Below are 12,707 nucleotides of genomic sequence, written 5' to 3'. Positions count from 1 at the left end.
TGTGGTTGTTGTAAATGAAAGACATGGGAGACTGCGGATGCTGGAATCTGGAGCAAAACTAAAACTGCTGGAGGAAATCAGAATGTCGAGTAGTATCTGTGGAGGGGGGATGGGGATTATCAATATTTCAGGTCAAAATTCTGCATCAGGATGGGACATGGAGAGGAATGTTAGTCAGGAGAGGGGTGGGGACGGATGAGACAGGGACCAGTAGGTGGTAGGTGGATGAGGACGGATGAAGACAGATGAAACCTGGTGGAGGAGGGGAGGGGTTTAGTTTAGATTTGTTTATTGTTGTCACGTGTACTGAGGTACAGTGAAAAGCTTTTATCTGCTTGCTATCCAGTTTGAGAAAAGACCGTACTTGAATACAATCAAGCCGTCCACAGTGCACAGATCAAGAATACAACAAAGATAGACAAGATATACTGGAGTAATTCAGCGGGTCAGGCAACATCTCTGGCGAAAAGGAATAGGTGACATTTCGGGTCGAGATCCTTCTTCAGACTGAGAGTCAGGGGAGAGGGAAACTGGAGAAATGAAAAGGTACAAAGAACAGAAGAACGAAAGATATGAAAAGAACAAATCAAGGCCAGCAAGGATGATCAAGTAAAGGTGGAGCCCACAATGGGCTGGAATCTGTTAAGTGAAGAAGGTAAAGGTACAGCTGCTTCACTAATGTCCAAGAGAGAGACACGGGATGCTGCAAGTATCTTGGAATCTTGTGCACAGAAACAAAGAGCTGGAGGAATTCAATGGGTCAGGTAGCATCTGTGGCAGGAAATAGACAGAAGTCATTTCAGGTCAGGACTCTTCTTCAGACTGAAGAAGGGTCCCAACCCAAAATGTTGTCTGTCCATTTGCTTGCACAGATGCAGCCTGACCCATTTAGTTCCTCCAGTACTTTGTTCTTTTTTTTTTTGCCCAGTTAAGAAAATTAATTTTTATTGCCTAATCTGGCTAATAAAAGAATCCAGACAAACTGAATGTGATGGATTTTTAGCCGTTTTCTAAAATGGCTTGGCATGGGGCAGGTTTTGTGCAGAGACGGGGCAGGTTTTGTGCAGAGACAGGGCAAGTTTTTTTTTAAAACACAAAGAGTGGTGTGGGCTTGGAACTCATTGCTGGGGTGATGGTGGAGGCAGATATGATAGTGGTATTTAAGAAGCTTTTAGATGGGCACATGGAAGTGCAGGGAATGGAGGGATATGGATCATGTATGCACAGATTAAATCAGTTTGAAGAACGGTTCCTTTTCTGCAGAGATACTGCCTGACCCGCTGAGTTACTCCAGTAGGTTGTGTCTACCTTCGGTAGAAACCAGCATCTGTAGTTCCTTTATACACATGAGATCCATTTAACTTGGCATAATGTTCAGCACAAATGTTGTGGACGGAAGGGCCTTTTCCTGTGCTGTACTGTTCTATGATCTACACACCAACTCAATGAGAACTTCTTTAAGGGCCTGTCCCACTTACGTGTCCTTGGCACGCAAATTACACGAACACGTGGTCGCGTTGAGGCGCACGGGCATCGTATGGCCGCACGGGGCCGGTCCCACTGAGAAGCGCGGAGGGGTATGTAGTTGTGCGCGACATCGCGCGGGGCCCCGAAATTTTTGTAGCGAACAAAATCTTCACGCACCAACGGCCTGTTGCGGAACTGACGGCCAAAGTGGGACAGGCCCAAGACCCTGGCGCAATGCAACGTCTCACCTCCAACTGCAGCAGAAGCAGGCAAACGATCGCCAAGCTCGGCCTGGGACTCACGACCGTTGCGTCCGGATCCGCCCTCACTTCTGCTCCCAGAGCGGGGCCAAGAAAATTGAAGATAGACACAAAATGCTGGAGTAACTCAGCGGGACCGGTAGCATCTCTGGAGAGAAGCAATGGGTGACGTTTCGGGTCAAGACCCTTCTTTCAGACTGAAGAAGAGTCTCGACCCGAAACATCACCCATTGGTTCTCTCCAGAGATGCTGCCGGTCCCGCTGAGTTACTCCAGCATTTTGCGTCCATCTTCAAATGACGTCACGCGTTCCAGACGGCTGTGCGGTCGAATAAAGTTGCTCGCGACCTTCGCGGGACCGTCGCACCTCAACGCGACCACGAGGTCGCGTAATTAGCGTGCCAAGGACACGTAAGTGGGACAGGCCCTTTACTTTCCCCCTCACTCATTGTCCTGGCTGTGATTCTCTTTGATTTATGGCTCCCTGTAGGGTCTCGGAACTTGTTGTCTAATTGAGAGCATCTTTGTTCTTTCCTCGACCGGTGCTTTTCTCGCGCTGTGTCCCCCTCAACACTTTAGACATACAGCGCATAGACTTTAGACATACAGCGCAGAAACAGTCCCTCCAGCCGACCGGGTTCATGCCGACCAGCGATCACCCCGTACGCTAACACTACTCTTTCCACCAGGGACAATTTACAATTTTTGCCGAAGCCAATTAACCTGCAAACCTGCACGTCTTTGGAATGTGGGAGGAAACCAGAACGCCCGGAGCAAATCCATGTGGTCACAGGGAAAACATACAAATTCTGTACGGCCAATACCCGCAGTCAGGATTAAAGCGGGGCTTCCAGCGCTGTAAGGCAGCAGCAGCCAGGCTGCCAATCTGAAGAAGGGTCGCAACCCGAAAAGCGTTACCTATTCCTTTTCTTAAAAAGATACTGTCTGACCCACTGAGTTACTCCAGCTTTTTACGTCTATCTTCAGTTTAAACCAGCATCTGCAGTTCCTTCCCCACACATTCTTTCAGCTCTAACACTGCGCCATTATTTCTGGCATTCCTTCTATTTAATTTTCAGCCTAAGAATAATGAAGGACTTGACATGAAATCAAATGGTTAAAAAAAAATTCACACTTGCTTCTATTCATTCTCAGCCTCTATTGTCTTTCAGGTTTTGAAAGTGTTGTAATGGTGCTGGTAGGTGAGGAGGAGATGGGGATGGGGATTGCAAAGGTGCTCTCATTGTTTTTCGGTCCACCTCCATTAAAACCCCATGATTTACCAATGATGATTTATCAATCATCAACATGTATGGTTTGATGGTAACTCTGTATGATCCATACAGTAAATCATGTATGGATGATTTACTCGAACAGTACGCAAAACATTTTGCGCTGCATTCCGGTAAATGTGGCAATAATAGACCAGTAACAGAATTAATACCAAAATCTATTTCAATAGTTACAACAACTTGAAGACATGTTTTGGTTTCAGTCTCGTACTGATCTAAAAATGATGTCAGTCAATTCTCCCTTGGTCATTAATAGATGCATTGCAGAAAAATCCTCAATTCAACAGAGTTCCAACAAGATACTTAAATAAACTGTGGTCATAAGCAGATCATGGTTATAACTTCAAAACGATGGGCAAAATATACAAGCAGCAGGGTAGAAAACTTTCTTTGTGTACAGTGGTTCCATTTTGCAAATTAGAAACAGCATCAAGCATCAAGCCCTGTATGGGCACCATGGAAAAATAATCGGGCCACATGGACAGGATTGTAGAATGGGATAGTCTAATCCACAGGATTGACTTGGCCCATCACTCGAAATGCCCGCAGTACAACAGTAACTTTTATAAACGAGTGGCTTGAGATTGTTCCACGCTGCTCACCTATACGCAGGTGTGTATAGCACCTATGGACAACTAGACCCAAAGATGTGCCATGTACTGGAGTTCTGTATGTTTAAAACAGATGTAGCTACATAGCAAACCTGAATCTGCATTAAATAGCTACAAGGCGGGTTTGACACTGTTAATTCACTTGATGCTGGACTAATCGAAGGCCTGTTGCAAAATGTCTGTTTGCCTGGTGAAGCTGCAAGACTTTACAGTTCAATTACAGTATTAACAGAAAGATAGGTTTTTCATTGATTGTTTTTGCCTTTGTAAGTATTCAAATGCTGATACGCTCTGTTGTCTGGGGACAGCAAATGATGTGGAACCGTTAATGCAAATTGGATGTATCGGACCTGCCCTGCTCCAGAATGCAGGAGACCTCAAACTGTGGTGAAAGCCTAACCCCTGTCCCACTTAGGAAACCTGAACGGAAACCTCTGGAGACTTTGCGCCCCACCCAAGGTTTCCGTGCAGTTCCCGGAGGTTGCAGGTGGTCGCCGGAGGTTGCAGGTAGTGGAAGCAGGTAGGGAGACTGACAAAAACCTCCGGGAACCGCACAGAAACCTTGGGTGGGGCGCAAAGTCTCCAGAGGTTTCCGTTCAGGTTTCCTAAGTGGGACAGGGGCATAAATAAGTATCTTGAAATGAAGGATACAGTCAGGAGTGTTTGATGACACTGGGCCTGTACGCATTGGAGTTTAGAAGGATGAGGGGGAACCTAATTGAAACTTACCGAATAGTGAAAGGCCAGGATAGAGTGAATGTGGAGAGGATGTTTCCATTAGCGGGAGAGTCGAGGACCAGAATTCATAATAAACTCAGAATAAAAAGACGTTCTTTTAGGAAATAATTTCTTTCGTCAGAGGGTGGTAAATCTGTGGAATTCATTGCCACAGAAGGCTGTGGAGACCATCAATGGATGTATTTAAGGCAGAGATAGATAGATTCTTGATTAGTACTGGTGTCAAGGGTTATGGGGTGAAGGCAAGAGAATGGAGTTAGGAGGGAGAGATAGATCAGCCATGATTGAATGGTGGAGTAGACTTGATGGGCCGAGTGGCCTAATTATGCTCCTATCACATATGAACATGACCAGGATAAATCTGATAATGGTTAACCTACTGATTATCATCTGTTGTCACAAACGTACATTATAGTGAAGAAGTAGGAAGCATATTAAAGTTGTCCACATGTAAGGGTGGGGTGAGGGGCACGATTATAATTCCTTACTGTCCTGTCTTGAAGACTCGCTGTGGTCCATTTCAGCCCTATGACCTGTGGAAGAGCCCAGTACAAGTACCATTGCCAGGTTTTCTGGACTAACTCTATTCTGAGTTGGTCATAACGTGGAAGAATAGAAAAAAGTGCCAATACAGTTATGCCACTTGGGAGAACTCCTCCACTGTAGTAGAACACCTGGGCAACAAAACATTTATACCATGACATCTCCCTCTTTGTAAAGGCTGTAACGAGGCTTATGAGTCTCAGACCATGTTACAAATGTTGCTCCAGTCATTTGCAAGAATGAGGCGGCTTGGTGGCACAGCGCTAGAGTTGCTGCCTTTACAGCGCCAGAGACCCGGGTTCGATCCTGACTGTACAGTGTTTGCACGCTCTCCGTGTGGGTTTCTTCTGGGTGCTCCAGTTTTCTCCCACACTCCACACAGGTTTGTAGGTTAATTGGCTTCGGAAAATTTGTAAATGATCCCTAGTGCATAGAATAGTGTTGGTTGGCGTGGACTCAGTGGGCCGAATGGCCTGTTTCCTCATTGTATCTCTAAACTAAAATAAAATCTCATCCAAGGACACATAGTGCTGGAGTAACTCAGAGGGTCAGGCAGCATCTCTGGAAAACATGGATAGATGACATTTCAGGTTGGGACCCTTCTTGAGGACTTTGAATACTGAGTTACTCCAGCAATGTGTGTCCCTGAAGAAGGGTCCGGACTCGAAACGTCACCAATCGAAGTTCTCTAGAGACGCTGCCTGACCCACTGAGTTACTCTAGCATCTGGGGTTCCTTGTTGCTACAAAGGTCTTATCCAACTGTGGTCTATTCTACCCGTCCTCTCCGTTATAGGCACCAAGAGGAGAACATTTCTGAAACAGCAGTAAATAAGTTGTTGGATACACAAGAAACAGTGGATGCTGGGATCTTGAGCAAAACACAAAAACTCTGGAGTAGCTCAGCAGGTCAAGCAGCAAGTCCAGATGCTGCCTTACCCGCTAATTAGCTCCAGCAGTTTTGGTGTAGAGTTGCTGATTTCTATTCAGACTTGGTTCCAAAACAACAATGTTAAGCCTATGTTCTTTTAGCAAGCACCTTGGATCTTGTACATAAATATTAGTATAGAGATGACACACACACAAGCTGGAAAGAGTACAGGGAAGATTTGCGAGGATGTTGCCAGGGCAAGAAGGTCTGAGCTATAAGGAGAGGTTGAGGAGGATGGGACTCTTATAGAGGGGTGATCTTATAGAGGTGTATAAAATCATGAGAGGAATGGATCAGGTAGATGCACAGAGTTTCTTGCCCAGAGTAGGTGAATCAAGAACTAGAGAACAGAGGTTTAAGGTGAAGGGGGAAAGATTTAATAGTAATCTGAGGGGTAATGTTTTGGTGGTGGGTGTTTGGAACGAGCTGCCAGAGGAGGCTGGGACTATCCCAACGTTTAAGAAACAGTTAGACAAGTACATGGTTTGGAGGGATATGAGCCAAACACGGTCAGGTGGGACTCGTGTAGCTGGGACATGTTGGCCAGTGTGAGCAAGTTGGACTAAAAGACCTGTTTCCATGCTGTATCACGCTATGACTCCATTTCCTACACACTGAAAGAATATCTTCTGGAGAAGCAGAGCGAACTTGAAAAAAGTAATATAAAATAAATGCTGAGAATACAAACTCACCCTGGCACTTTTAGTGCAAAACACCAGTGCCAGTTTCATCCTGGGCTGCAAAGGGGTTTTTGCAAGTAGTGCCTTTCCATTACATTTAGTGTGGTTCTGAATTATACTCATTGCTTTATGAAATGACATAATTGAATTGAGGGGCGGCACGATGGCACAGCGATAGAGTTACTGCCTTGCAGCGCCAGAGACCTGGGTTTACTCCTGACTACAGGTGCTGTATGCACAGAGTTTGTACATTCTCCCCATGACCGTGTGGGTTTTCCCCGGGTGTTCTGTTTTCCTTCCACAACGTAAAGATGTACAGGTTTGTAGGCTAATTGGCACTCCTTTCCAGCTTTTTGTCCCCTACTCCTTCAGTCTGAAGAAGGATTCCAACCCAAAATATCACCTGTCCACTTCCCTGCACCGATGCTGCGTGACCCATTAAGTTCTTCATCTTTTTGTTTTTTTCTTTAGGAAAAAAGGTACCTAGGCACGACACAGTGGCACTGCTGTGGAGTTGCTGCCTTACAGCGCCTGATACCCGGGATCCATCCTGGCTATGAGTGCTGTCTGCATGGAGTTTGTACGTTCTCCCTGTGACCTTGTGAGATTTCTCCAGGTGCTCCGGTTTCCTCCCACATTCCAAAGACGTGCAGGTTTGTAGATTAATATCTTCTGTTAAATTGTCCCTGTTGTGTAGGATAACACTAGTGTACGGATGATCTTTGGTCGGTGAGGACTCTGTCGGCCAAAGGGCCTGTTTCCACGCTGTATCTCCAAACTAAACTAAACTAAATGACTGACCCAATGGAGTCCAGACAGAAGTCTTAGAAAATAATTACGTTCAAGCGAAGGTCTTCTTCATATCACGATGGCCAGGTTGTTTGTTTGAGGCCCGTGCAGTGCACCAGTATCAGTGTTAGCTACTTCCATAAGGTCCAGCAAGGGCTGGATTCTCAGATTTCATTTGGTCATCAGTTTTATATTAGACAGTGCATAAAAAGCTAAGAATCTACAGGTGTGGATACTTGGGTCTTGTGTTTTTCCAGATTATTTCAATCAATGGATCTGCTTCAAAGCAGCATCTCTTGCCTGCTGGGCAGAATATGCAGAAGCAGTTCAACTAGAACTGTGGCCAGCAGGGACTGGCAGTCGTACATCCTGAGAGTTTTGTACTTGAATTACCCAAGTGGAAGTGGAGATGGTGCAGCTGGTAGAGCTGCTGCCTCACAGCTCCAAGTGACCCGGGTTTAATCCCGAGTGTCGATGTGAAGTCTGTATGTTCTTCCTGTGACCACATGCATGCTCTCGTTTCATCACACATTCCAAAGACGTGCAGGTTAGTAGGTTAATTGGATATTCTAAGTTGCACCTAGTGTGTAGATAATTAGTAAGATTGGAGGAAGCTAGTGGCAAAAGAAAATAATACATTGGGTTTGGTTACGATTAGCGTAAAAATGAGCATTTGATAGTAGGCACCGGCTCAGTGGGCCTAAGTTTACTTGCTTTTCTCTCTGACACTAATTAAAAGTCGTGAACTTTTTGGTAATTACTCTTTCATCCTGACCAAACAAATTATATCTATCAGGAAGTAAAACATTTTACAGGTTCCATTCTCTATGGAAGGCAGTAGCAAAATTTTTAGCAGTAAATCGCATTAATTATTTTATTAAATAACATGGCAGCATTCTGAAAATCCAGAGACAAAGAACATGTTCCTCACTCCCGAACGGATGTTCCATTCACAGAAAGCAACAGGAGAATTGAAGCTTGGCAGATGATGGCACTTAGATACAAAGAATATTAAGAATATTTCTACTTTGAAACCTGACTGGATATCATGCAACAAAACCTTTTCACTGTACCTCGGTACACGTGACAATAAACCAACTAAACTAAACTCAACAAGATGGATTGTTTGCATCCAAAAAGAACATTAATTCATGTACAGGGATAAATAGACATGGTAAATTCAAGCTGGTTTCAGTACTCACCCTATCTGGAAAGTCAGCTTTTAATTCAGTGACGCTTTTGCACCAATATTCGCAGGTCTTCTCACTGATGAGCTCGATGTTAAGGAAAGAAGTTTGTCCAGGGCCATAGACTGGGCCGGAAGTCATTCCACGTATAATTCTTGGAGAAACATTGGTCACAATATCCTGTTAAATATAAATGTACAAATCAGTAAGGAACCCACGACAATACTAAGATCTTCCATTAACATTTCGGGTCATTCAATCTCTCTTAATTTCCCCCATAGCATAAGCATTATCTTAACTTAAAGCATGTTTGATCCCCTCTTGTTCTTTGAAATTCATTGACCTGAGACAGTAAGTCTGTTGCTCTCTACAGATGCTACCTGACCTGCCGAGTATCACCAGCACCTTTTGTTTTTAATCTCAGCTTCTCGGCATCTGCACAGAGGTCCGCACAATGTCGCACAAGTTTCTAGAATGGAAGTTGAAACAATAAACCTCTGGTTTGCAAAAGAGACAAGAGTACTACCAGATGACAATGAAAAGGGAATTGCAATGGTTCAATGGTCTTTATTGTCACATGTACCAGGTACAGTGAAATAAACATTTTTGCATACAGCTCGGCAAGACTATCCTAGTACACAAGCACAATCAGCCGGTTAGTACTGAATATACAGAACAGCCAACTGAGTCCATAGGCAAGAGGTGCCATTTTCGCACCATTTTACACTCCCAGCTGCAGTTGGCCAAAAAACCTATTGCAGCCTTTGATTCCAGTGTGGACTTTTTCACAGTAGATACCTTTGGCCCTTAATAAGGGGGCTGGAATGTCTACCTTGGTGGTAATGGTGGGGAATCAGTAAAACTCTCTGGTAAATTAATTTCAGTCTTCTTTGTGCCTATTCACCCAAACTCGTCAACTTCATAGCAAGCATCTACCAAATAAGCGAATACGTTCAGATCCAAAATATCTTATAGAGGGCGACACAGTGGGGCAACGGGAGAGTTTCTGCCTTACAGCACTAGGGACCCGGGTTCAATCCTGACTACGATTGCTGTTCGTACGGAGTTTGCACATTCTTCATGTGACCGCGTGGGTTTTCGCCAGGTGCTACGATTTCCTCCCACACACCAAAGACGTGAAGGTTTGTAAGTTAATTGGCTTCTGTAAATTGCCCCTCGGGTGTAGGATAGTGCTAGTAGACGGGGTGATCGCTGGTCTGTGCAGACTCGGAGGGCCGAAGGGCCTGTTTCTGACCGTATTTCTAAAGCCTGAAGTTTCACAGATAGATCATGAATCAATTTAATCTATTCTGCTCTCTCTTAATTAGCATTATTAATAAAATCCCACAAATTGCAATTAGGAGGAAATATACTTTTTATATTTCTATGCACTCGCCAAATAGCCACATCAAATATTATTCTAATAAAAAGATGTCATGTTGTTAACCACTTTTTTTTTTTTAATATAGCCTGTCTGATATCAAAAGTTAAGCTTTGGAAACATAAGGAGATTATTTCTTTAAAACTTTGGAAATGTAAGATGGTTATTTTAAAAAAAAATCAACTCCTCTAAAGATTGTACATGCTGTAATCGGCTTAATTTAATACCACATTGCCATTATGCAAAAAGTTATAAAGTGCACGATAAAATAGCGGAGAAAAGTTCAAACATTCACAATTACTTAAAAGACCTGCAGGCATTCAAAATTATGTTGAAACTGCTCCCTGCGAATAACCCAAGATGTAATTATACATCTCACAATATGCCAGTACTTTGCACATAATTCAGAGGTTAGACACTGCAATGCACATTTCAACATTGTTATTGACAGTGAAAGACCCAAATGGCAAGTGAAATTACTATTTCAACTTTAAATTAAGCCCGAACATTAACCTTAATTGGCAAACCACAGCAAAAAGATGATTTGGTAGTAGGACTGATGAAAATTCTTGGGAATTAAATTAATACAGATAACATTGGTTAGCATACTTAAAACTAATGCTGGGATTATAATAATGTGCTCACAAGACTCTTATTATTTTCAAAGATCAAAAACATACATTTCATGCAACAAAATTACATTATAGTAAGATTTATGCTAGTTTGAGTTCGTCAAATTTGTGACCATCTCCATTCATTGCCACAAGTTATTTGTGTTTGGAACTCCTTACTCCTTTGAAGTATTTGAATGTTAGCTGCAAGCTAAGTTGACAAAGAATGGGGGCAACTTTTCAAGTCTCTAATAAATGGCTCACAGTGGTCTTGTACACAAGGGGATGCATAAGATCATGTGATAGGAGCAGAATTAGGCCATTCGGTCCATCAAATCTACTCTGTCATTCAATCATGGCTGATCTATCTCTCCCTCTTAACCCCATTCTCCTGCCTTCTCCCCATAACACCTGACACCCTTGCAGATGCAGACTTGTTCTTCTTCTTCTTCTTCTTGCGTATGGTATGCACAGCCTAAAGTTGTAGGACAACTTGTTCTATTTGATCTTATTTGATTGTGCACGCCAGGTTGATTGCATTCATTGAAACAGGGAGGACCACGTGAAGATTGTAATCTCCCACCTCCAGATTTGTTCTCATCTGGCATCAAGAGCCTAGAGTGTTTTATTGTCATTTTAAACCAATGTAAAGCATGAGTACTTCATTTAAACATAACGACAAGCTTTGAGCTTGGACAGGTACATGGAAAGGATAGGTTAAGAGGAATATGGGTCATACGCAGGCAGGTTGGACTAGTGCAGATGGAATATGTTGGCCGGTGTGGGCAGGTTGGTTCTGTTTCCACACAGTAAGACACGATGACCCTGTAAGCATGCACCAGGAAGCGTTCGTTTTTCAATACTATAGACAACAATTGCAGCTTTTCATACTACAACCCCAGCTATGCACATCACACAGAAGCAATGTTCAAAATCTCAAACAAATCCAGAAGCTGCTAGAATAATGGGGAGTATAAATCGAGAGACATGAATCTCATACTTCCAGCTGCTCAACCTTTCCAGAATCTTTTTTCTCATTTTTCTCCTTTCTAGCACCAGCCCTTCTCTTCCGAGAGCTCCCCTTGTCTTGTGTGCTGTTAATTACTCCTGTTCATTTTATTCTGGACCTGTTTTTCAATGAACTCTCATGGAAATGAAGGTGGCCAGAGATATATTTATATCAGGGATGAGTGGAAAAAATGCTAATGGGCCTGTCCCACTTAGGCGAATTTTCAGGCGACTGCCGGCGACATTCAAGTTGGGGGAGCGCTGTCTGAGTGAAATTCGCACGGTGCAAAGCCAAGGTGATACAGACACACACCGTGATGAACAGGAAGGTTGGCGCTGTAATTAAGACGGCAAGCACAGTGTACGGTAAGTCCTTTAAAAGAGGGGGGGGAGAGGGGGAGAGAAGGGGGGAGAAGGAGTGGAGACAACTTTTAAGAAGCCAGAGATACCTGTGAAGCTCGGCGGACATTTAACATTCGGAAAACTACTGCTTACGTTTTTTTTTCCCCAATGAGCCAATCAAATTCACCGGTCAGCACCAGCTACAACCTACAAGAACCTACGAGAATCTTCGACTTTCAGGCAACCCACTAGGACCTTCTGGCAACCCACCTACGGTACGAGAATTCTCGCTACTCTCCATGGCAGCTTCATTCTAATCGCTGCTAGTTTTTTTAACATGTTGAAAAATTTGTGGTGACCATAATGAGGCCGCGACTAGTTCCCAGAATGTGGGAACTCCTCACGACCATGAAGGCGACTCCCCGGCAACCACCACGCGACCATGTGGAGACTGCATAGTCTCCTGCAGTCGCCTAAAAAGTCGCCTAAGTGGGACAGCCCCATAAGGATACCACTTTAATCCAAGGAATTTATCTTGCTAATAAACTCACTATCATTGTCTCTATTGGGAACACTCTTCAGATTACTAATTCCACGTCTAGTTGCGATCCACATTTTTAATCGACTTTCCCCTAGGACAACATTTCTTAAAGCACAGTATGCAACCATGGTGCACGGCATTCGGCTTGCTTGAGAGCATGCTTCAGCGATAGATGTCAGGGCAGTGGAACTTTGCCTTCTGTATTCCAGTAGTTGCCTCAGTAAACACCATCACAGGTATACAGCAATCACTACACCGTGCGCTGCTGGTATTCAGCAGTTGAAATGAACTAGTTAACCATTAAATAGTTTTCTGCCTTTCTAAACAG

The 12,707-nt window shown here is 43.8% G+C and overlaps 1 protein-coding gene across 1 annotated transcript in view; it reads right to left on the bottom strand.

Annotated features, from left to right (window-relative positions):
- Nucleotides 1-12,707, bottom strand: part of dpyd (dihydropyrimidine dehydrogenase) — a 675,582-nt gene that overhangs the window by 184,502 nt on the left and 478,373 nt on the right. Inside the window, exon 14 of the mRNA XM_033028889.1 lies at nt 8,512-8,676. Coding sequence (XP_032884780.1) covers nt 8,512-8,676 — 165 coding nt within the window. The remainder of the gene's footprint in view (nt 1-8,511; nt 8,677-12,707) is intronic.

The sequence above is a fragment of the Amblyraja radiata genome, chromosome 10 (assembly GCF_010909765.2).
Source record: "Amblyraja radiata isolate CabotCenter1 chromosome 10, sAmbRad1.1.pri, whole genome shotgun sequence".
Lineage (NCBI taxonomy): Eukaryota > Metazoa > Chordata > Chondrichthyes > Rajiformes > Rajidae > Amblyraja > Amblyraja radiata.
Note: the sequence above shows the minus strand (reverse complement) of the source record. Positions and strands in the feature narration are given on the sequence as shown.